At 44.3% G+C, this 25,905-nt stretch overlaps 1 protein-coding gene across 2 annotated transcripts in view; it reads left to right on the top strand.

The window, feature by feature from the left end:
* LOC310682446 (DGAT1/2-independent enzyme synthesizing storage lipids-like) overlaps window positions 1-25,905 on the top strand; it is a 31,110-nt gene extending 5,205 nt beyond the window's left edge. The window contains exons 6-7 of one of the 2 annotated variants that reach the window (XM_083451337.1): window positions 392-531; window positions 1,125-1,609. In XM_083451337.1, coding sequence (XP_083307463.1) covers window positions 392-531; window positions 1,125-1,229 — 245 coding nt within the window. In that variant the 3' untranslated portion in view covers window positions 1,230-1,609. Of the gene's footprint in view, window positions 1-391; window positions 532-1,124; window positions 1,610-25,702 lie in introns of those variants that run through there. The other variant, XR_014513903.1, reaches the window with a different exon arrangement.

The raw sequence follows: 25,905 nt of genomic DNA, 5'->3' as shown, positions 1-25,905 counted from the left end.
CTACTTTCTAGTAGAGTTTATTCAGTGTACACTGATCTGCAAAAGTTTTGCTGCCTGTCTCAGTTTTGCTGCATGTCGTTGCTAAGTTTTTTCTTAGATTTAAAAGATAGCTATAATCTATAAAAGTGGTAGGAATCCCAAGATGGAGGGGAACTGAGCACAAAAAAAAACCATATTCTGCAGTCTATTCTACAACTTATGACCTTGATTTTTAAAGAGCAGAGAAGAGCTGGCAGAATATGCTGCTTTTTCTTTTCCAAAGGACTCATACTATTTAACGCTTCCTCTCTGGGATAGATTGACTGGAATTGCTAAAAACTCAGAATGCCAACTAATTTCAAAATTGATATGGGATCGCTTTCTTACAGACTCTCTTCCCTTTCATACATAGGGCTGACAAGATGGTTATATGAGAAAACACGGCGTATCTACCTTCCCGTTTATGGAGGATTTCCAGTGAAACTAAGGACATATATTGGAGAACCCATCCCATATGATCCAAATATAACAGCTGCAGAGCTGGCTGAAAAAGTAAGCTAACTCTACACCTGGAAGTAAAAAAGCAGGATTTCCCCCCAGTTGGTTTCTCTTTTTCAGTTCTATAAAATGATTTCTGCCTACTGACCTGCTCATTCTATATGACCAGAGAGATAGACTCCATTCTACTCTGCTATTTTTACCCATGCCCTGCTGTGCTGTTTTCAGGCAACGAACCAGGAGGTGACTGTTTTTTCTCACTAGCCCCATCCGCCATTGCCATTCTAAGAGAACGAGGGAGGTGTTCATAGTGAGTTCAGGCACCTCTTTTTCTGGAAAAATAGCACTCAGCATAGTGAAATATAACTCAATAGCATTTTTGCCATTTTCCTCACATAGCTGGGGGGAACAACCATGCAGGAAAACCAATACGTACCAAGCAGCCCAAGGCACTTATGTTTGGTTGTATCTCTGCCATTCTCATACAGTGCTCTTGGTAAAAAAAAATCTGTAACTGAAAAAAATGGGATTCTTTATTCTAATGGTTCTGATTCCTTTAGCATTTCCTCACAGATATGAATAACTGTGAATATCCATTTTGCAATATATTGATATAATACAATATTCCTTTGTTCTTCTTTCAACAGACAAAGACTGCAATTGAAAATCTTCGGGATAAACACCAAAAGAGGCCAGGAAATATATTAAGAGCTATTTCAGAACGATTTGATGAGCATTACAAAGCTGACTAGTCCATATAAAGCAGTTGTAATGTTTATGATCATGCATTTGTAATAGAAAACTTTAATTATAATGTAATTAAAGCTAAGATACACAGAATTGTGCTGGATTGTATATTAATTATTGTGAAGGGTCATTAGCTCATTAGCTCAGCCCCTGGTGTACATGCTGAAGGGCCTAAGTGCCTTCTTGTCCTATCCTGCAAAACTCCCAGAATTCCCCTTTTGGAGACTTACACTGGTAGCACCAGAATCAAAGAGTGTAACGGGAAGGCGAGTGTTTAATTGAACCTTGAAATAATGCTATATCTGAAAGAGTAATGTCTACAAATCTTCTGTATCAAAACAGTGACACTTCTTTTATGTTTATTAAAGGCTGTTCCAAGATCTGAGCCCTGTAAAGCCTCTCTTCCTTCCGGAGGGGAGGGGTTGTGAGCGGGAGACGATTCCCGTGTCACTCTCATCATCGCTGGCGCGCCACGCCTCCCAGTTGGGCACCCAATCAGGGGCCACCGCGGGGGCATGGTTTAGCTGCTCAAATGTGGCCGTGCCAGCTCTCCCCACCATTGCGCTTCAGATTTTCCACGAGTCAAGTGTTCCTGCTCATCATGATCTTGTTTGAGCCAAGCACGTGGAAGAGTTACAAATTCAGAAGTTCCTGTTCCGATTCTGGAGTTGTGAGGTTTGGAGGAAGGGGTCCAGTGATTTTACCTGCATTTGTACTCTTATTTCGCCTTAGTAATTTTTCTGGGGCATCTGGAGGGTTCCTGGCTGTTGTTTTGCTTTAGTTAGAGTGAGGTCTCAGGTGGCTGCGGGTCCCTGCAGCACTGCCGACAGCACTGTTCTCCCAAGCTCCTCACCAATCCGGCGAGCCTCTTGGGCTCGGGTGGCGGTTAGGCATTGGAATGTGTTGTTGGTGTATGGAAGGGCAAGGTGTGGCCATCGCCTACCCCTTCGCTTATGAGTATTCCATTAAAGGAATCCGGCGGTCGTGGATCCTGTCCGATGCCCTGTGTGGCGGGGGGCCATGGCATGACCCTCGGTGACATCAGGGGAGAGCTTATAGTTGTATTTGCATCAACAGGCTCCCCCTACTGGTGGTTAACCCCTCATCAGACTCACCCCTCTCCGAGTGGGTGGAGTCAAATTTGCTGTGGTCCAATGCCTAAGCCAATACCTTCTCACGTGCTGTAATCAATAAAGTTGTGGCCCTTTCTTAACCTAATATACTGTCTCCACGTGTCTTCATTACCTAAGCGGGAATCGGGTCCTCAAATCACAACACAAATCTTTCTGCAAAAGCTCTTGTGTATGCTCATTGAGTTTCCAGACAGCATAATGATGATACTAAAACACTCACTTGCTGAACAAGAACATTGAATACATGGAGTAGGCTTTGCTATCAAAAACGATCTTGTGAAGCTCTTGTCAAAAGTCCCTACCGACATTAATGAACGACTTTCAACTCTTTGAATAAAACTCACCAAAAACCAACAGGCTACTATTCTAAGTGCTTATGCGCCAACACGGGATGTTGATGAAGACATTAAAGATAAATTTTACTATGTGCTGGATATCATCCTATCAAAGATACCTAAGGAGGATAATGGGACGCGGGTGGTGCTGTGGGTTAAACCACAGAGCCTAGGACTTGCTGATCAGAACATCGGCGGGTCGAATACCTGCGACGGGGTGAGCTCCCGTTGCTTGGTCCCTGCTCGTGCCAACCTAGCAGTTCGAAAGCACGTCAAAGTGCAAGTATCACTTTCGGCGGGAAGGTAAACAGCGTTTCCGTGCGCTGCTCTGGTTCGCCAGAAGCGGCTTAGTCATGCTGGCCATATGACCCGGAAGCTGTCGCCGGCTCCCTCGGCCAATAAAGCAAGATGAGCGCTGCAACCCCAGAGTCGGTCACGACTGGACCTAATGGTCAGGGGTCCTCTTTATCCTTTAAGGAGCATAATATTATCTTCCTGGGTGATTTTAATGCAAGACATGGGCAAGATTTCGATCTGTGGCCTGGGACTATTGGGAAAGAAGGAATTGGCAACAGCAACCAGAACAGAATCTTTCTTTTGACTATATGTGTAGTGCACAACCTTGTTATTACCAACACACACTTTCGACAAATATATATACACACACACACACACACACACACACACATATATATATACATATATACATATATATATATATATATATGCTTTCGTAGATTTTCACGGGTACAGGAATGCAGGTTTTGGTGTCCTCGGGTGTCTTCCCGTGTAAAAGTTGGGGTGTCTAGGCGACGTTTCGACGAGGTCTCACTCGTCATCTTCAGGCTGGTGCTTTCGGCTTCTTGTTACTGGAACAGAGCAGGATCTCAGTGTTTGAGTTCCTATAAATACTGTTGAGGAGGTGTGGTGTATAGCCTCCAATGTTCTGGGCAGAGAGGAGGTTCCCAGGCTAGTGTGCCTTTTCTTCTTTTGTTCCTTAATTACTTGGAACAAGTAATTATAGGGGCGAGCTGTGGTTTTGTGGCCTGTGCACACAGAACGCCATCACCAATCAACCACACCAGACCCAAACCCAGACCCTCTCCACAGATAAATTACAGACACCATCCAGTAGCCAAACCAGGGTGGCACCTCCGGATGCTGCACCCCCCTGCAATCCCTACACAGATCTGGCTGGCACAGGCCACAAAACCACAGCTCGCCCCTATACACGAAGCCAAGCCAGAGCACAACCAAGTGCAGTACAGCCATCTTCTCAGAAAAACTCTTCACAAAGTTCAAGAGTTCAAGACACGAAGGCTTTAGCAACTAATCCACACCTAATGACCCACCTAAGTGGGATTCAGGAAATCACTCAAGAAATCACTCAAGATATCCCTCAAGTAATTAAGGAACAAAAGAAGAAAAGGCACACTAGCCTGGGAACCTCCTCTCTGCCCAGAACATTGGAGGCTATACACCACACCTCCTCAACAGTATTTATAGGAACTCAAACACTGAGATCCTGCTCTGTTCCAGTAACAAGAAGCCGAAAGCACCAGCCTGAAGATGACGAGTGAGACCTCGTCGAAACGTCGCCTAGACACCCCAACTTTTACACGGGAAGACACCCGAGGACACCAAAACCTGCATATATATATATATATATACACACATATATATATATATATACACACACACACACACACACACACATATACACACACACACACACACACACACACACACACACATATATATATATATATATATATATATATATATATATATATATACACACATATACATACACAGTCGTACCTTGGATTTCGAATGCCCTGGAACTCGGACATTTTGGCTCCAACAATGACGCAAACCCGAAAGTGATTGTTAAGGTTTGTGAACGTTCTTTTGGAACCCAAACGTTTGACGGGGCTTCCATGGCTTCTGATTGGCAGCAGTAGCTTCTTGCAGCCAATCAGAAGCCACAATTTGGTTTTCAAACATTTTGGGAAGTTGAACGGACATCCGGAACAGATTCCATTCAACTTCCAAGATATGACTGTAAATTTAAATCATGGAGGCACCCTCAGTCGAACCACTGGCACCTCTTAGACAATGCAATTGTCCAAGCTGAAGATTGCCATGATGTGCTCCTTACCAGAGCTATGATGAGTGCCGACGACTGCTGGACAGATCACTGATTAAGACGGTCCGCAATGGCTATCAAGATTATACCTCAACGCAGGCTTCCAGGAAGGAAACCAAGGCGCAAAATAAACACTGAAGCCCTTCAAGATCCCATTAAGTGGGATTGCTTCCAAAGTACTCTTTTTTTTAAAAAAATCATTTAATCATTTTTTCTTTTTCTTTTTTTAAAATAATTTTTATTGAATGATTTTATGTTTCAAAAAACAATACAGCCATACTACCGCAAAATATAATTAGGAAATAAAAATTACATACATCGATATTTAGTTTGTTATTTGTTATTTGCCGTCTTATTTCCTCCCAAACATTGCATACAACAACAACACATATGTGCAGACACCCACACCCGCACAGAAAATGATAATAATGAAAGTAAATATTTTTTCCCCTTTTATCTTCCAAAATCTTTTCTTCAACTTTGACTTCCTGTCAAGTCCCTTTGCATATGTTTTGTCTTACATTTGAATGTACACAAAACAACAAACCTTTTTATATAATTTTTCCAATACATTCTGAAAACATAATAAATCCTTAATTGTAGTCCACTTCCTTTTATTTCCTTTATCACTCGAATGCTAGCACGGAGTCAATACTATTATTGTATTTTTGAACATATTTTTTATAAACATCCCACTTTTTCGCTAATTTTTGCTTTGAGTTTCCTCTGAGTTTACTAGTCAGTTGAGCCGTCTCCACCAATTCCTGTAATTTGATTTGCCAATCTGTTATTTTTGGAGCCTCGTGATCTTTCCATCCCTTGGCTACAAGTATATGCGCCGCTGCGGTTGCTTACAAAAATACCTCTCTTAGATTTTTTGGGATCTCTTTATCTAAAATACTTAATAGAAATGCCTCCGGTTTTGGGGTAAAAGTTATCCCCATCATCTTTTTTAATTCATCATATATATTTTCCCCAAAAATCTTAATCTTTCCACACGTCCACCACATGTGGATCATGTCACCGTTATTTCCTCCACATCTCCAACAAGCATTCGCCAAATTATTATACATTCTTGATAATCTGGAAGGAGTGAGGTACCACCTATGAGCCATTTTCATCATATTCTCTCTTCTATTATAGCTGGCTGTAAATTTCAAATTTACCTTCCATAAGTTTTCCCAATCTTTTAGCATAATTGGACGGCCCACATCTTCGGCCCAGTTTATCATTGAAGCCTTAACCTCCTCATCCATTACTTCGTAGTCTAAAAGAAGTCTATACATTTTTGCAATTATTTTAGTTTTACTATTCAGTAATTCTCTTTCAAATCTTGAAGGCTCCTTTTCAAAACCTATCTGCTTATCCTGTCTGAACATTTCATTCACCTGGAAGTAATCTAGCCAACTAGAAAAGTGATCTTTTATTTTCTCATAACTTATCAATATTAGTTGACCCTCCACCTCCCTTAATATTGTGTTATACATTATCCAGTTCTCTTTGATGTTGTTGGGGTTTTTTAACAGCAATTGCTTCTAATGGAGAGTTCTATCTTGGGGTTTTCAGTTCCAAATATCTTTTGTATTTTTCCCACACCTTATATTAATATAATATAATTATCTTCATACAAGTTAATATTCTTTGGTGTTATCCATAATCCTAAATACTTGATTTTGGGGTAGATTTTAATTTGTATTATTTTTTCTAATTCTGCTTTTTCATCCGGAGACAAATTTTTAACTAATAGTTTTGTCTTGTTTAAATTCAGTTTAAACCCCGCAACTTTACCGTAGGCATATATTATTTCCAATGCCTTTGTTAAACTCTGTTTTGGTTGCTCCGTAGTTATAATTAGATCGTCAGCAAATGCCCTCATTTTGTAACTTCTATTTCCCAGCATAATCCCTTTTATTTCTTTTTCCTCCCTAATTCGTTTACATAAAACTTCCAATGTTAGTATGAAAATTAAGGGGGATAGTGGGCAACCTTGTCTGACGCCTTTACTGATTTCACACTCCTGTGATAAATTGCCATTTATTATAATTTTAGCGTTTTGTTTTGAATATATTGTTTCAATCCCTTTTATATACTGTATACCAAAGTATTCTAGAGTCAAATGTGAGGCAATTTGCTGACAGCTATAGCTTGGCCAAAATTGGGTCATGCTGTTAACAGGACAAGGATCCCAAGCATACCAGGAAATCTATCACAGAATGGCTGGAAAAGTACAGAATCAATGACCTAGTCAAAGTCCAGACCTCAGCCCAATTGAAATGCTGCACAAGACCTTGAGATAGATGTGTATAAGCAGATGCCAGCTGTTAAGTTGGGGGCGAACATATGAGACGACACAGCGATTCTTCCAAAGCAGCTCTTTATTTGTAAGCTGGAACAGAACTGAATTGAGGAGCTCAGTCAGCCTGCTTATATAGAGCTCCAGAACAACGTAACTGTTGCAACTTTCTAAAACTATCCAATCACTGAACGTCACTTTCGATCCTTCATTTGCATACAAACTATCCAATCACTGAACGTCACTTTCAATCCTTCATTTGCATAACTATCTACAGTATCCCCCTGCTGACCCAGGGTGAGAACTTCAGTACATAACACCCCTCCCCACCGATAAGGTGTTAGTTACAATCGTAATGGTTTCCTTATATACAGCACTACACGTAATGGTTCAATTAGGCACAAAAGCATATCGGTTACATTTCACATCCTTAGACCAACAGTGATACATGTCCAACAACATAGTCCTTTAAATAAGTTGGGTGCTTGGAAACTCTGCCAGACCGCCGGGGACTGGTAGCCAAGTCCAGGGAGCCACACAATTCTTGCTGAGGCTGTGGTACAACCCTAGTTGGCATTGAAACCAAATCCCCTGGATCCGCTGCTGTAGGTGGAACCTCCACAAGTGGAGTTGGCGGGATGTCAGGCACGGTAGTGGTCTGAATCTGTGGTATGTCTGGCAGACCCTCTGATGCAGCTTGGTTTGGCTCCATGCCGGCAGATTGCGAGAGAGGTGTAGGTGCAGCCTCACCATCTGTAAGTGTCTGTTCTGGAGCCATGAGCACAGTTGGGGGCACCACGGTAGTGTCCAAGTCCTCAACCCTGCGCCTAAGCTGGTCTATGTGCCGGCGCCACAAGCGTCCATCTTCGAGTGCCACCTGGTACGAGCGAGGTCCAGTGACTCTGGGCAAAGACCTGGTTTCCGGGAACAAATGACCGTGGCGCGATGGCACAGCCTGGGGGTTCGGCCATAGCAAAGTCTGGGTGCAGCCGGTCGAGCAGGGACCTGAGGTGGCAGCCCAGAAGCAGTTCAGCAGAACTTCGCCCTGTGGCCACATGAGGGGTGATGTGTTGTACAAACAAGTATTCGGCGACCCGCTCGTGCCAGTCTCCCCGGTCCAGGCGCGCCAGTGCCTCTTTTGCCGAGCGCACCATTCTCTCTGCTTGCCCATTGCTGGATGGATGAAATGGTCCCGTTAGAGCATGGCAGATGCCCAGTCCCAAAAGGTACCGCTCAAAAGTGCCTGACGTGAACTGTGGTCCGTTGTCAGAGACAAAGACATCAGGACACCCTTGCACCGCAAAGAGGCCTCGCAGCACCCGGATGAAGGCCTCGGTAGTGGTGGAGGGCATCAGGGCCACCTCCAGCCATATGGAATAGGCGTCTACCACTACCATAAAGGTCCGGCTGTGAAAGGGGTCGGCCAGATCAATGTGCACCCTCAACCAGGGTGTCTTGGGCGTCTCCCAGGTGTGTCCCTTAGCTGCCGGTGGCGCAGGCCTCGATTCTTCGCACGCTTGACAGGGGAAACCCAGGCAGTGATGGCATCATCCATGTTAGGCCACCAGACATAACACCGAGCCAACGCCTTCATTTTGACGATTCCCAGGTGGCCAACGTGCAGAGCCTCCAGGACACGTTGACGGAGTCTTTGGGGAATCACGACGCGGTCTCCCCACAGCAGACATCTGCGATGAGCCAAGAGTTCATGTTGTCTGGTTGCGAAGGGCTGGAACTCCGATGCAAAAGGCCCTTGTGGCCACCCCCTCCACACCCAGTTGAGCACACGGCTGATGCTGCGATCCTGGGCAGATGCGGAGGCCACAGTGGCAGCCAATACAGGCACTGTCGGAAGATTCTCAATCAGGAAGAGCGATGAAGCAGGAGCCAGGTCTTCCACAAACGCTGGAAGAGGGCAACGGCTGAGGGCGTCGGCATGGCCCATCGATTTCCCCGGGTGATGGACGAGCCGGTAGTGGTAGGCAGCCAGGAAAACAGTCCATTGCAGCATGCACGGCGAGAGGACCGGTGGAGTTGGTCGATCACTAGCCAGGAGGCCCAGGAGCGGCTTGTGGTCAGTGATGAGGTCAAAAGTCCTGCCGTAGAGGTATTCATGGAACCTCTTCACTCCAGCCACAAGTGCCAGTGCCTCCTTGTCAAGCTGGCTGTAATTCCGTTCCATTGGAGATAGCGTCCTGGAAAAGTAGGCGAGCGGTGCTTCTCTTACGTCTGGAAAACGGTGACTAAGGACAGCACCGATGCCAAAAGGTGAGGCGTCACAGGCAAGGACTAGCGGCCTGGTTTCACTGTACTTTACCAGCACACTGTCCGATGAAAGGAGAGCCTTGACCGTGTTGAAGGCGGCCATCTCCTGATGACCCCAGGACCAAGCTGTCTTTGTGCTGAGGAGTCAGTGAAGAGGCTCAGCCACCGTGGCTTTGTGGGGCAGGAACATGTTATAAAAGTTCAGCAGTCCCAGGAACGCCTGCAACTCCGTCTTGTTGTTTGGGATGGGGGCCTGCTGGATAGCGTGGATTTTGGATGTGGTCGGGTGAAGGCTGGAGGCATCGATAGGATAGCCCAGGAACTCCACCTGTGAAACGGCGATCTGGCACTTGTCCCTATTTACCTTGAGCCCGGCCTCCTGGAACCTGGTCAGCATGGCGCGGAGGCGCTCGAACAGCTGCTGGTTTGAATCTGCGGACAACAAGACGTCAACAAAATACGGTACCACGCCCGGAAGCCCTTGCAGGAGACGCTCCATAAGGCTTTGGAAGATGCCAGGAGCCACACTCACCCTGAACTGCAAACGGCGGCAACGGAATGCCCCTCGGTGGGTGACGATTGTCTGTGGCATCATTGACGGGCAGTTGTTGATAGGCTTGGGCAAGGTCCAGCTTAGCAAAGACCTTACCCTCACCCAAGGAATGCAGCAGGTGTTGAACAACAGGAACCGGGTAAGCGTGCTGCTGAAGTGCCTTGTTGATCGTGCACTTGTAGTCAGCGCAGATTCTCACCAACCCGTCTGTCTTGACAGGTGTGACGATGGGGGTTTCCCACTTGGCGTGGTCAACTGGCTCCAAAACTCCTTGGGCAATCACCTTGTCCAGTTGTTCGTCCACCTTAGCCTTGAGAGCAAAGGGAACCCGGCGTGGCTTTAGCTTGATGGGGGCGACTTGTAGATCAAGGCTAAAGGAGATGGGCGTACCTGTATATTGCCCCAAAGTGCCGTCAAAAACCTCGGCAAAGTCTTTGACCAGACCCTCAGTCTCTGCGTTAGAGATGCAGTTGATGCCAGTGACTTCCAGGCCAAGGGCATCAAACCAGTCTAGCCCTAGGAGGCTTGGCCGCTGACCTTCGACCACCAACAGTCGGAGCAGGCCCGAAAAATCCTTGAAGGCGATCCGGAACTGGCCAACACCTACCATGGGAATGTTGTTTCCCTGGTAGTCTCTCAGGTGTACGCAGTGAGAGTCGAGTTGCCTTTTGGACACTCTGGGTACCAGTCTTTTGATGGTGCTCCAAGACACGATGGACAGGGCAGACCCAGTGTCGATCTCCATGTCACATGGAGCTCCTTCAATGAGCACCGTGACGTTCAGCTTGTGTCGCATAGGCGAGTTGGTTTGGCCAATCGTGGTTCCAGACGGGCAGCAGCAGTTGGTGAGAGCGAAACAGCTTTCCTTTGCAGACTGGAGTGAAGGCTTGGACTTGCGAGTCGGTGAAGGGGGGTGTCAGACGGAGCCGATCGGCAGACCTTAGCGATGTGGCCCCTTCTGGAACACGTCCGACAGATGGCGTCTCTGAATCGACACTTGGCACGAGAATGGTTGCCTCCGCAGCCAGCACATTCTGGTTGGCCTTTGGACTTCTGTTGGAACTGCACTCCCGCTTTGTCTGGTGCACGTCATCGTCTTCACTGGAGGATGCCTCATCACTGCTGGCCTCTTCGTGATGCACTGGAACTGGCTTCCTAGCAAGACGCGGTCTGCGGTTCAGCAGCTTCCGAGGCCACAGCCTCCTCAATGTCTTTCTGCAGCGTGAGGTCTGGCTTGGTGAGGAGACGCCATGCAGATGGATGTCCTGGACCTCGCAGACAATTCGATCCATCAGGGCATCATCTAAGTCTTGGAACTCGCAGTGCATTGCAGCCTGTTGGAGGGCGGTGGTGTAGTTGTTGATTGATTCCCCCTCTGTCTGGTTCCGGTGGTAAAACGCATGGCGATCAGCAATCTTGGATGGCTTTGGCACGTAGTGGTTGATGAGCTTCTCTTGGATCGTGTCCCATGGTGTTGCCTGGACTGCTTCAGGCGCAACCAATGCTTGGCCAACTCAAACACCTCAGGCCCACAGAGGCTGAGGAATAGTCCCCGCTTCCGTTCTTTTGATACAGCTGTCAGCTCGTTGGCTTGGAGGTAGCAGTCGAACCGAGCGAAGTAGGAGTCCCTTGATTCAGAGGCTGGCGCAAACGGTGGCAGAGGCACAAGTGAAGCCATGATTCAGATGCCGGCGTGAAGGGCGATGGATGGAATACAGTGCTCTAGCCAGAACAGTCAGCTCTGAATTGGTTCTGTTCAGTGATTTCGCTCAGTGATTTCGCTCAGTGATTCAGCTCAATTCAGAGGATGGCCGCATCTGGCTGTGCTCTGATGTCCATCGATCCCACCTTTGTCGCCAGTGTTAAGTTGTGGGTGAACATATCAGACAACACAGTGATTCTTCCAAAGCAGCTCTTTATTTGTAAGCTGGAACAGAACTGAACTGAGGAGCTCAGTCAGCCTGCTTATATAGAGCTCCAGAACAAAGTAACTGTTGCAACTTTCTAAAACTATCCAATCACTGAACGTCACTTTCGATCCTTCATTTGCATACAAACTATCCAATCACTGAACGTCACTTTCAATCCTTCATTTGCATAACTATCTACAGTATCTCCCTGCTGGCCCACGGTGAGAACTTCAGTACATAACACCAGCAAACTTCAATGAACTGAAGTGATGTGAGACTGATAAAGTCCTACAGAAAATGATAGCTTCTTATTGTTGCTAAATGTGGTTCTTATTATTAAAAGCTATTTAATAATAAGATGTACTTAGTTTTTCACACATGGCTTTTCCATATTGTCTTTATTTCTGTTAGTAAATGGCACGGTGTAATGTGTCATACCCCTTCATGGATCACTGCCTTGCCGTGGCGAAGGGGCTTGAATAACTCAGAGAAGCTATGAACTATGCTGAGCAGGGCACCCAAGATGAACAGGTCATAGTGGAGAGTTTTGACCAAACGTGATCCACCTGGAGCAGGAACCGGCAAGCCACTCCAGTATCCCTGCCAAGAAAACTCCATGGACAAAGACAACAGGCATATAAAAGTTATGACGCTGGAAGATGAGCCCCTCAGGTCGGAAGGCGTCCAACATGCTACTGGGGAAGAGCGGAGGACAAGTACAAGTAGATCCAGAGCTGATGAAGCGGCTGGGCCAAAGCCGAAAGGAAGCTCAGTTGCGGATATGCCTGGAAGCGAAAGGAAAGTCCAATGCTGTAAAGAAAAATATTGCATAGGAACCTGGAATGTAAGAACCATGAACCTGGGTAAGTTGGATGTGGTCAAAAATGAGATGGCAAGAATAAATATTGACATCCTGGACATCAGTGAACTAAAATGGACGAGAATGGGTGAATTCAGTTCGGACGACCATCATATCTACTACTGTGGGCAAGAAACCCGCAAAAGAAATGGAGTGGCCCTCATAGTCAACAAAAGAGTGGCGAAAGCTGTACTGGGATGCAATCTCAAAAATGATAGAATGATCTCGATACGAATCCAAGGCAGACCTTTTAACATAACAGTAATCCAAGTTTATGCACCAACTACTGGTGCTGAAGAAACTGAAATTGACCAATTCTATGAAGACTTACAACACCTTATAGAAGTGACACCAAAGAAGGATGTTCTTCTCATTATAGGGGATTGGAATGCTAAAGTAGGGAATCAAGAGATAAAAGGAACAACTGGCAAATTTGGCCTTGGAATTCAAAACGAAGCAGGGCAAAGGCTAATAGAGTTCTGTCAAGAGAACAAGCTGGTCATCACAAACACTCTTTTCCAACAACACAAGAGACGACTCTACACATGGACATCACCAGATGGGCAGCATCGAAATCAGATTGATTATATTTCCTGCAGCCAAAGATGGAGAAGCTCTATACAGTCAGCAAAAACAAGACCTGGAGCTGACTGTGGCTCAGATCATCAGCTTCTTATAGCAAAATTCAAGCTTAAACTGAAGAAAGTAGGAAATACCACTGGGCCAGTAAGATACAATCTAAATCAAATCCCTTATGAATACACAGTGGAAGTGAGGAACAGGTTTAAGGATTTAGATTTGCTGGACAGAGTGCCTGAAGAACTATGGATGGGGGCTCGCAACATTATACAGGAGGCAGCAACGAAAACCATCCCAATGAAAAGGAAATGCAAGAAAGCAAAGTGGCTGTCCAATGAGGCCTTACAAATAGCGGGGGGAGAGAAGGCAAGCAAAATGCGAGGGAGATAGAGAAAGATACAGGAAATTGAATGCAGAATTCCAAAAAATAGCAAGGAGAGACAAGAAGGCCTTCTTAAACGAGCAATGCAAAGAAATAGAGGAAAACAACAGAATGGGAAGAACCAGAGATCTGTTCAAGAAAATTGGAGATATGAAAGGAACATTTCGTTCAAAGATTACCATAATAAAGGACAAAAGTGGTAAGGACCTAACAGAAGCAGAAGACATCAAGAAGAGGTGGCAAGAATACACAGAGGAATTATACCAGAAAGATATGGATGTCTCGTACACCCCAGGTAGTGTGGTTGCTGACCCTGAGCCAGACATCCTGGAGAGTGAAGTCAAATGGGCCTTAGAAAGCATTGCAAATAACAAGGCCAGTGGAAGTGATGGTATTCCAGCTGAACTATTTAAAATTTTAAAAGATGATGCTGTTAAGGTGCTACACTCAATATACCAGCAAGTTTGGAAAACTCAGCAGTGGCCAGAAGATTGGAGAAGGTCAGTCTACATCCCAATCCCAAAGAAGGGCAGTGCTAAAGAATGCTCCAACTACCGCACAATTGCACTCATTTCACACACTAGCAAGGTTATGCTTAAAATTCTACAAGGAAGGCTCAAGCAGTATGTGGACCGAGAACTCCCAGAAGTGCAAGCTGGATTTAGAAGAGGCAGAGGAACAAGAGACCAAATTGCAAACATGCGCTGGATTATCGAGAAAGCTAGAGAGTTTCAGAAAGACATCTACTTCTGCTTCACTGACTATGCAAAAGCCTTTGACTGTGTCGACCGCAGCAAACTATGGCAAGTTCTTAAAGAAATGGGCCGGATCACCTCATCTGTCTCCTGAGAAATCTCTATGTGGGACAAGAAGCTACAGTTAGAACTGGATGTGGAACAACTGATTGGTTCAAAATTGGGAAAGGAGTACGACAAGGCTGTATATTGTCTCCCTGCTTATTTATTGAGGGTGAAAGAGGAGAGTGCAAAATATGGTATGAAGCTCAACATCAAAAAAACGAAGATCATGGCCACTGGTCCCATCACCTCCTGGCAAATAGAAGGGGAAGAAATGGAGGCAGTGAGAGATTTTACTTTCTTGGGCTCCATGATCACTGCAGATGGTGACAGCAGCCACGAAATTAAGAGATGCCTGCTTCTTGGGAGGAAAGCAATGACAAACCTAGACAGCATTTTAAAAAGTAGAGACATCACCTTGCCAACAAAGGTCCGTATAGTAAAAGCTATGGTTTTCCCAGTAGTGATGTATGGAAGTGAGAGCTGGACCATAAAGAAGGCTGATCGCCGAAGAATTGACGCTTTTGAATTATGGTGCTGGAGGAGACTCTTGAGAGTCCCATGGACTGCAAGAAGATCAAACGCATCCATTCTTAAGGAAATCAGCCCTGAGTGCTCACTGGAAGGACAGATTGTGAAGCTGAGACTCCAATACTTTGGCCACCTCATGAGAAGAGAAGACTCCCTGGAAAAGACCCTGATGCTGGGAAAGATGGAGGACACAAGGAGAAGGGGACGACAGAGGACAAGATGGTTAGACAGTGTTCTCTAAGCTACAAACATGAGTCTGACCAAACTGCAGGTGGCAGTGGAAGACAGGAGTGCCTGGCGTGCTCTGGTCCATGGGGTCACGAAGAGTCGGACACGACTGAACGACTAAACAACAACAATGTGTCATGTGTTGCTGTTCATCTGAGGGTGGGTGGGTGTGTATAATCACATTTTTAAATATGGAATTGTTCCCAATGTAGTAAACATTCATATAGATTTGTTTTGGGGTGCCTCATAGGAATCATAGAATAATAGAGTTGGAGTGAACCGCAAGGGTCATCTATGCCAACCCGCTTGAAGCCGAATCACTCCTTTTTGAGAGCAGATGCGCCTCATGCCTTCCTCCACAGACATCGTATTGGGAGAAAGCCTGCTAATGGCTGCTATATATTGCAGCGTTCTGGATGCTAGGTTGTCATCCACTCAGATCAAGACTTTCTCTGTTGTGATCCCAGAACAAATGGTATTCTCCTCTGCTGGAATATTCTTTCCTTGCTTACTTTTGGGTGCAGGTGAAAACATTTTTGCCTAGTCTTTGAGTAAGCTAAAACTGTGACACTCTTTCAATCTCCTTTAAGCATTTATATGAGTTATAATTCTCATATCTTCAGACCATTCTCTGAATCACTTTATACAAAGTGAGAAAAGAGTTTCCCAGACAGATGCACCCTTGACCATGTCCTAAATAGCCACAGGGTTTCATCCTTATGACTCAAACTTGGTTTTAGTAATGTATTTCTGATTTATGCTTCAACATCTAAAGCAACATCACACTCTGGGAAGCAATGAGAACATAAGATGGATCCTGTTGATCAAGCAAAAGCTCTCTGTATTCCATCATCCGGTTTCTCACAGTGTCCATCCAAATTAGCAGCCATCACCACATCCTGCGCTGGCAGATTCCATGGTTTGTGTCCAGAGTTTATGTTTCAGAGTTACCTAGTGGTTTACCATGCTCTGGAAAATGGCACCATCAAAGTCTCACTGCACGATGATATATTCATTACATTAGCTGTGTACTCACTACACGTTTAAACCCAACCCCCTTCTCTTGCCACAATCCATGAAACTACCGTATTTTTCGCTCTATAGGACGCAATTTTTCCCCTCCAAAAATGAAGGTGAAATTTGTGTGCATCCTATGGAGCGAATGCAGGGTCCAGTATGGTTTCACCAGGTGCCTGGTGACACCAGAGGGATATTGCCTGACAACAAACCCTAACTATTGGATTATTTTGCCCCATCTTTTTGTGCCTGCCAAGCAGCTGTGTCATGCTTATGATAATGTTTTATTCTCTTGTTAGTTATGCTGTTTTAAATGTGCATTTTATATTTGACTTCACTTAGCACTGGTTTTTAAAAAAATGTTTAAGTGGGTTTTTTTTGTTACCTTTGTTTGTGGAGTGTGTATTCTGTAATTGACCTCCTTTGTAATTTTTTCTTTTGAAATCTATGGGATAATTTAGTTTTTTTATTATCTTAGTTAATTATGTTGCTTTGACTGTATACTCTACATTTGACTTTCTTCAGATTGTTTTATTGATGTTTTAATGTGCTTTAAACCACTTTGAGATTTTTCTTAAAATATAAAGAGGTATAGAAATTAAATAAATAAATAATAATTCCAAATAAGGAAAGGAATCCAGTTTCCCAGCATTTGAGAGACTTTCCACCTCTATGGAGACACGTCCCTTTCTTCTGTGGTTGAAAGAGACTCTGACAGGTGTGCCATCTGTATGAAGAAACCAAGCAATGTGAAAAAGAGAGAAGGCCTAGGGAGCCCGCTGCTCGAAGTTGTGGCCATCAGTAATCTAACAGAAAGTATGGACACAGACCTACAAAAGCATTCATATTGCACAAAAGGTAAAGGACCTCTGGATGGTTAAGTCCAGTCAAAGGCTGGGGTTGCAGCGCTCATCTCGCTTTTCAGGCCAAGGGAGCTGGCGTTTGTCCACAAACAGCTTTCCTGGTCATGTGGCCAGCATGACTAAACCGCTGTAGGGGTGCAAATATCCAGAGTGTGGGGGTCAGGTGGGATTGCTATGAGGAATTATGAAATATGGAGCAAGCCATTGTGTCCGCGATGAAAGCATTGCATTGACTTGGTTTAATTCATTGACAATAATTTCTGATCAAATCCGACAAGCCTCTGCATCTCTGCTTTCTCTACACCTGACAGGCACGTATAAGCATTCTAAAACACAGGCCAGTTGCTGCACCAGGCATCCTCAGTACATAAAGAATAGGTTACTTTTTGTAGTTTAATCTTTAGATCTTAACGGCCAGGAAGAGGGTTCACAAGATGGCAAATACTGCCATCCTTCCAGGAGATGGTAAATACTACTCATCCTTCCTCTCCTCTTTATTGCTGTTTATGACCTCTGGAGTTTCCTAAAAGCATTCCTCTAGTCCTGTTTTATTTACTCTCAGAAATAGTAGTCCTGTTTTATAATACTCTCAGAGTAATGTTTGTAGTTAACAGGATTTCTTCTGATCTGACTTTGTCCCATGTGGGGTTTTTTGAAATGCTCAGAGGAAATCTGATTGGTTCTTTCAAACACTGTGTAAAAAGTTCTTTTGTGAATAAGACAACCTGGGCCGAGGAGTGGACAGGAATTATTATACACACCCCTCCCAGAGTCTTGCTGGTCAAGTCTTATGTGTACAGTGGTGCCTCGCAAGACGAAAAGAATCCGTTCCGCGAGTCTTTTCGTCTTGCGGTTTTTTCGTCTTGCGAAGCAAGCCCATTAGTGGATTAGCGCTATTAGCGCTATTGGCAGTTTAAGAGCTATTAACGCCTATTAAAGGCTTAAGGGATTAGCGGTTTAGCTGCTAAAAGGCTTTTAGCAGCTTAGCGCTTCAGAAAAAGGGGTTGGGGAGCGGAAAAAAACCTCAAAAATTTTCGTCAATTTTCGTCTTGCGAAGCAAGCCCATAGGGAAATTCGTCTTGCGAAGCGCCTCTGAAAACAGAAAACCCTTTCGTCTTGCGGGTTTTCCGTCTTGCGAGGCATTCGTCTTGCGGGGCACCACTGTATTCTGTTAATCAGAGTCCAATCTTTCCTTTGCTTTGGGAACGCTACAACCGCATCTGGTGCAACGGGACGCCGTGATGAGTGCCAGAGTGCATGGAAGCGCTGCTTAACTTCCTGCCACAGTGGTAGTATTTATCTACTTGCACTGGTGTGTTTTCGAACTGGTGTGTTGGTAGAAGCTGGGACAGAGCAATGGCAGCTCACCCCGTTGTGTGGATTCGAACCACTGACCTTCAGATCAGCAAGCCCAAGAGGTTCAGTAGTTTAGACTACACAACAATAAAGACGTGGCAAGACGTGTTTATCAGAGCTCCACATATTCCCTTTCAATTACATGATGGAGGTTTGCTTTGCTGGCTTCTCTCTCCCCCCCCCCCTTTTGCTCTTCTTAAAATTCCTCTTATCGAAGGCAAGGTTGTTTTATTTACGTGTTCCGGCAACCCCAGGAATTTGCACTATAGAAGTTAGCATCGTAAATTAGTTTCAACTCCTTTTTTCCTGTCAGCTATATCTTCACATTTTTAAAGCTTATTTAATTTCAAAACCTTTTAATCTCCTAAAAGCCTTTAAAATTCCTTTGACCCCCATATTTTAAACAAACTGAAAGAGAAGGGAAATTGCTGTTGCCAAAGAGACTATGTTGAAAGAACGCCCCATTCTTTCCTACTGCAGGGTTTATCATTGAAGGGGATTTTAGCGCACCTACAGAAGTCAATGATGTAAATTTGTACACCCGTTACAATCAGATTCTCAAACCAGATATATACAGTACTTAGCTGGAGGTACCTCCCATCTGTCTAAAGATCATAGATTTAATAATTCAGGGCTTTGTTTAGCTCAATTTGTAAAGCAGAGGGGCTTGCTAATATTAAATGAAATGATAGAGGGAGATTGGCCCAGGGAATATACCCACTTTACATATATGGAGGCAGTGTTTTGCATATTTTGCATATAAGCTTGCCATGGAGTTTGAGTTGGGCCATAATATGGAAAGTGGTCATTTACCTCTAACAACGGTACAAGTAGGCCCAGTATTTAACAATTCTACCACCAAAACTCAAAGCGCCAAAATTCTGACAGGCTTTTTACATACAAAGGTGGCAATCGTATACCATCAGACGTGTTTAAAGCTAAACCCCTGGCACAGTTATTATATGGGCTCAGATTTGGACAGGGCCTCACCTTGGATCTACAGAAGCTGTTCAACCTAAGTTCCTAAGGCAATTTGTTTCTGTTCCATCCTGTGTACCAAATGCTTCATTGTGCTAGTCTCCCCTCAGTTGAATTACAGATTTGGTGTAGGACATTTAATTATTGGCTTTGCTTAAATTTAAACCCCACTGGTCTACTACCCTTAGTATTGCAAGATGGTCATCAGAATGCTTGGACTAAAATTGTCAACTGGTTTATCATCACAACAGTTATTAACACTGGGATTCAGTAAAGTAAATAATTAAATTAGACAGCACCTAATTGAACGACAGAATAATTTGGCCACAATAAGGCAATTTTGTCCATGGTATGATTATTTTCTACCTAGTCATTTTGACACTTGGGCACCCTATTTGCAAAATTTAACAATTCCAAAATACAGACGTGCTTTCACTTTCGCAGGCTTGAATAAACTGCCTTCAGCTGTACTTGAGGGTCAATTTCAGAAAATTCCACTGGAAAAACAATGATGTCCATGTGGAGATGGCACTATTGAGTCAGTGGCTCATGAGCGTCTGGTTGCACTCTTTATAAAGATTTGAGGAGTGAGGGTATTACCCCTCTACTATTGTCCATGCTGGGTTGCTCAACCATTGCTACTGTGTCCTTTCTTCCAGCGGATCAAGATGACCAGGTGGCAGCAAAATCTGCAAGGTTTTTAGTGGGGGCAATTAGAATAAGATCTATTATTTGATTATTTGATTACTGATGTGAACCTCCAAAATGTATTTTGTATAGTTAGGTTTTTACCTCTATCTTCAGTACATTTTATTGTATTCCAATGGCTAGTGGCTGAGGCAAATAAAGATTCTTCTGATCTGAACTTCTCAAGTTTTATGAGGATTTATAAAGGGGCGCTGCATCATCACTCCAAATGTCACCAGCGAATGATTTTTCTCAGATAATGGGCTCAGCACAAACCCACTATCGATGGATTTCTGCCTTCCCACTCCCTTGCAGAAACCTGAACCAGGGTATGCCTTATTTACTGAGACAGTCTCATGGTTGCCACAGAAGCCATGATTCCTGAGCTGCCCCAGGACCTATAGGTTTTATGATCAAGAGCCATGAGTTACCATATTTTTCGCTCTATAGGGCGCACCTAGTTTTTAGGGGCGGAAATAAAGGGGGGGAAAATTCTCGCTGGCTGTCTTGGCTTCCTCTTTAGCCATGCGCAATCTCTCCAGGGAGAGGTTGCGAGCGGCTTCGTTATTAGCCACGGGGCTGGGGCGAGGGAAGCCCGAGCTTCCACTGACCCCAGCCCCCAGAACAGGTCCAGGAGAGGCGGTGAGATTGCATGCAACCTCTCCGCCGCTTCCGAGCTCTGAAGGCTTGCGGATAGCTGCCTGAAGCCCGGGAGCGCAGCGGCAGTTGGCGGCAGTTCAGGCGGCAAGCTGCCATCTGCAAGCCTTCGGAGTGCTCCGAAGGCTTGCGGATAGCTGCCTGAAGCCTGGAGAGCAAGAGGGGTCGGTGTGCACCGACCCCTCTCGCTCTCCAGGCTTCAGTGAAATCCTGCATTCACTCCATAGGACGCACACAAATTTCCCCTTCATTTTTGGAGGGGGGAAAGTGTGTCCTATAGTGCGAAAAATACGGTACTTCCCTCCCTTGGGACAGTGAATTCTCAAACTGATTGTGAAAGTGAGCAGAGAGGGAGAGATTTCTTGACAGCGATGGGAGACTGAGAATTGGAGGGATTGTTCTGTGGTATTTTGGCAGAGGATAAAGGTGTAGTGTAACTTTGGATTTTGTTTGAAATGTATTGTTATGAATAGATTGTAGACCTCCGTTTTTTGCCGCCATGGTGAACAATGGTTCTCACCATAGCGGACCAATTAAGGATAATTTGAGTTGTGGGGGGAGCGCCCTCACTTGCCGATCACCCAGCAGCTGCCTCCTGCTCCTACGGAATGCACTGTGTGCATTGGAAACTCTCCAACGTGGTTCACCCATCACAGAGATTCTTCTGTTTTTTAAGATATACTGTATACGAATTCTGGATTAAGAAACAGGCAAGTTCTGGAAGAAGGAGACAAGTTAACCTGCTGCTGAATGAATCAGCCATCGAGTGCCAAGGTCTCGAACTGGAGAAGATTTTAATCATAATTGGATTGGTATGTGGTGGAGAGAGGCCTTCGTTTTCTCTTTATATATTCACCATGCTGTTTTATAATGTGGCATCTCTTCACCAAACCAAAAAATTAGTTACTAATGGATTGCAATTATAAATGGACTGCAAGAGGGAATCAACAAGAACTTTATAATGCTTATGGATTAATTCAAAGAATGGAACTGTGTGGAACATATTGGGATGTTCTGTGGCAATACCCTCCCACAGAGGATTCTAACTTTGATTAATTATGGTGTTGATGAGATATCAGCTTGTTATCAGATGGGAAAGTATTGAAAGAAAATGCTGGAGGTCTGCCCACATTAATGGCCAGATGCCATACCACTTTCAGTTCTGAGAAAAGCAAGGTGGTGAAAGGTCACTATGCAGTAAAATTGAGTCCTTGGAGCAGGGGGGAAATGCTGGAAAGGATTGATTGCAACAAGAAAGGAAGGTTGAACTTTTTTTTTAAAAAAAAAAACATTCCACCCAGAAAGTTATCTGATATAAACTCCTCTTGCAAATTAAAGGATATAGAACAGTTAAATACGAATGAAAGTCAATACATCAGTGGCTGTTAAAAGGATCAACATAGGAACTGTATTATTTGGGCTAAATTGGACTGGAGCAGCAAAAAGGAATCAACATCTCCTAAAAATCTCCTAAAATCAGAACATGGGAAGTCAACCAAAATGTATAATTTGAAATCTGCCAATTGGCTTTTTAAATTGGATTATGATTTGGTGTTGTATTAATGTGGTCTATATTGGATTGTTATTAATGACAAATTAATTAAAAAATATTATATTAAAAAATGAAATGTATTGTTGTGGACTGCTGCAGGCTATGGTGGACCATGGGGATTGCTCGCCCTGAGTGACCCGATTGCTCCAAATAGGCAGGAAGGGAGCTTGGGCAAAGCACCTTGTCTAAAAAGGAAGACTGAAATTAGCGGAGCTCCAACCAGGGCTTTTGTTTAACCAATAAATCTTAAATAATTAACTGCTGGAGTCGTCTTGTGGGGGGGGGAGACCCAAGCCTTACATTCTTTATCCTCCATTTCTACTAAAATGTTATAAAGGTAAAGGTAAAGGGACCCCTGACCATTAGGTCCAGTCGTGACCAACTCTGGGGTTGCGGCGTTCATCTCGCTTTATTGGCCGAGGGAGCCAGCGTACAGCTTCGGGTCATGTGGCCAGCATGACTAAGCCACTTCTGGAGAACCAGAGCAGCGCACAGAAATGCCATTTACCTTCCCTCCAGAGCAGTACCTATTTATCTACTTGCACTTTGACGTGCTTTCGAACTGCTAGGTTGGCAGGAGCAGGGACCGAGCAACAGGAGCTCACCCACATTGCGGGGATTCGAACCACCGACCTTCTGATCAGCAAGTCCTAGGCTATGTGGTTTAACCCACAGCGCCACCCGTGTTCCTTAGTGAAATATTTTATAAATTTCACTGATTTCCCCTTTTATAACTGTATTTTCTTCTTTATCTCCTCTTTTTATAGAGCAGTCTCTATCCTTCTCCATTATCTGTTCACAGACCAGAAATGCTGCAACACATGGCTCTTGACTATAAAACCTCTGGGTCCTGGTCTCCATGGCAACCATGAGACCATCTCAGTAAATTAAAGGCCCAACACATAAGACAGAACATACCCTAGTTCAGGTCTCTCCAAGGGAGTGGGAAGGCAGAGATCCATTCGTAGGGAAGTTTGTGCCGAGCCCATTGTCTGAGATGGATAATTCGATAGTGAAATTCAAAGTGATGATGCAGTGCCCTTCTATAAGGCTGTGGGATCCATTAAGGTGGTCTGTTCCCAGAGACTTATGGTATCTGGTGGATTCCTGAATACTCAGGAATTTTCAAGTTGGCATGCTCACCACTTCTGTCAAAGTCTTGCTATAGAATCGTGAAATAAGGTATGCACTTGACAGGTTGGCTTTTAAGTGTCATCCTCAACACTAAAGCAAACAGGGCTCCCTCATATTCTCAGGAGTGTCAGGCAATGAAGCAGAGCAGTGCCTGGAAGGGACTCAACAGCTTGCAGGGCAACATCTCTCTCTGGAAAGCCTGTGGTTTTTATCTGCCTTTTAGAAGACAGGAGTGTCTGGCTTCCTGTGGTCCATGGGGTCACAAAGAGTCAGACACGACTAAACAACAAAGTGATTTTAATGAGGTTTTAATCAGCTTTAACTCTTCAAGTGATTCATGAAGTGACTAGTGAAGATAAGATACATGAGCTTTTTATGTTTTCTGGTTGTGTTTGGCTTTTACAAGCCATGGATATTTGTTCTTAATGAGTCTATGACTGAATCACAAACAGAGTGTTGCGAGTACAATTCCTATCTTTATTCCTTAGTCAAGAACTGGTTTCGTGTGATGCAATATGTTATTGTGCATTATGAATATTCTTGTAGGTGTGACTCCATATTTTATGTTTGATTACAAATGGCCACGACTTCGAAGAAGCAGCCTCCCCAAGTCTTCTCTCTTTTTCATAATGCTTGGTTTGTTCATACAGATGGCACACCCACATCATTCTCTTTAAACCTCCACATAAAGAGACGAGAGAGAGAGAGAAATGCTGTCTTGTCTGTATCTGTGTGTAAAAACCAGTTGTATGAAAATCTTAGCCTGTTTCCACATTGTCAACTTAAAACACAGCTAGGATGTTCACTATTTGCGGAGATGAAATTAAGCACTTACAGCTTTTCAGAAACAGTGGTATCTCGGGTTAAGTACGTAATTCGTTCCGAAGGTCCGTTCTTAAACTGAAACTGTTCTTAACCTGAAGCACCACTTTAGCTAATGGGGCCTCCTGCTGTTGCTGTGCCGCCGTGTTCTTATCCTGAAGCAAATTTCTTAACCTGAAGCACTATTTCTGGTTTAGCGGAGTGTGTAACCTGAAGCGTATGTAACCCGAGTTACCACTGTATTATAATACTAAGAAGCAGAAATTTAATTCCTCCCTATAACACATCTATTAATGGAATCAAAACAGCTGTGTTTTAAAGCCCCCCCCCCTTATCAATTTTGTCTCTTTTCCCATACTTTTTTGTTGAAAGATGTAGTGAAGGTAGAGTAAAATAAAAAATATGCAATTCAACTATGTAAAGGTAATGGGTTTTCAGATGACTTAGTAATTTGTAGATAAAAATGCAATGGCTGTGTACTGTGGCATGGTCCCCAATAAACCAACTTGAAAGAAGATCTAGAGGCAGTGATAACAGGGTTTGGCCATCGGCATCTGTTCTTCTCTGGCAGCAATGCTGCTATTCCACTTCACATCCCCAGAAAGAGGCACTTTGCAGTGAATTCCAAAATGCTGCCACCCATCAGCTCACTATTTCCCCCACCCTCCCTCTTGTTCGGTGTTGTGTTCGCTCCATATAATTTGAGTCAAGTGGATAGCCTCACTACAAGAAACAACTGTGTAGCAGAGATCACTTTTACTTTGGAGGCACAAAGACACACACTCTCTCTGCTACAAGAAGTCTTCACTCTCTGAGCCCAGAGAGCGTTTCGACGTATAAAGTTTTTGCTGAGGAAAAGCGAACACAGCAAGTGCAAAGTCCACATGCTCAAAAAAGTCCTGCAACTACCAGAGTTCCCTCTGTGTAGACATCTTGCAATGTGTCTAACTTCCATCAGATAAGCTCTTCACAAATCTGACACATTTTCCCCAGATCATTCCAACAGTATCCATGTCTCCAATGCCCCAAAACAGTGAATGATGTAACTTGAGTTCTTTATCTATCCTGGGATATGTGTTAGTTTGCCCAGCAACACAAAGAAGACAGTCACAAGATGCATGCAGCTGCACTTTTAGGAGGCGGGGAACCATTTCTGCTGACTCAAAGAGAAGTGACCCTTTCTCACTTTCCTTAATACTTCAGCAGTGGACTGAAACCAGCTTGCTTTTCAAGAAATAAATGGAGTCATACACTTGTCATTTTGTATCTACTTGTATCTACTTGGCAAGTTACAGTGGGGAAAACTAGGGAAATATTAAATAGCAGGAGATTTCATGTAATCATGAACGCTTCTGGAATGGCAGTTCAAACTGATATACTGCATTTTCTGTTTTCCAGGTAAACAGTGGGGGGAAATACCATCAAAACCAAAGAAGGTTTAACTGGATTGGGTTCCTTCCTTGGCATACACGTGGGACTTCATATCAGGAAACCATGAGCTGCTTTACTCAAATGCTGGGAAACTGGATTAGTTTTCCTTCCATGGAAGAATACCTGAGCTCAAGGACTTACTCTCGGTGGTTGAGTATGCTTCTGATTTT

This window comes from Podarcis tiliguerta (genome assembly GCF_965153285.1).
Source record: "Podarcis tiliguerta genome assembly, chromosome: 7".
Lineage (NCBI taxonomy): Eukaryota > Metazoa > Chordata > Lepidosauria > Squamata > Lacertidae > Podarcis > Podarcis tiliguerta.
The sequence above is the reverse complement of the archived record's forward strand: the minus strand, read 5'-3'. Positions and strand labels throughout refer to the sequence as shown.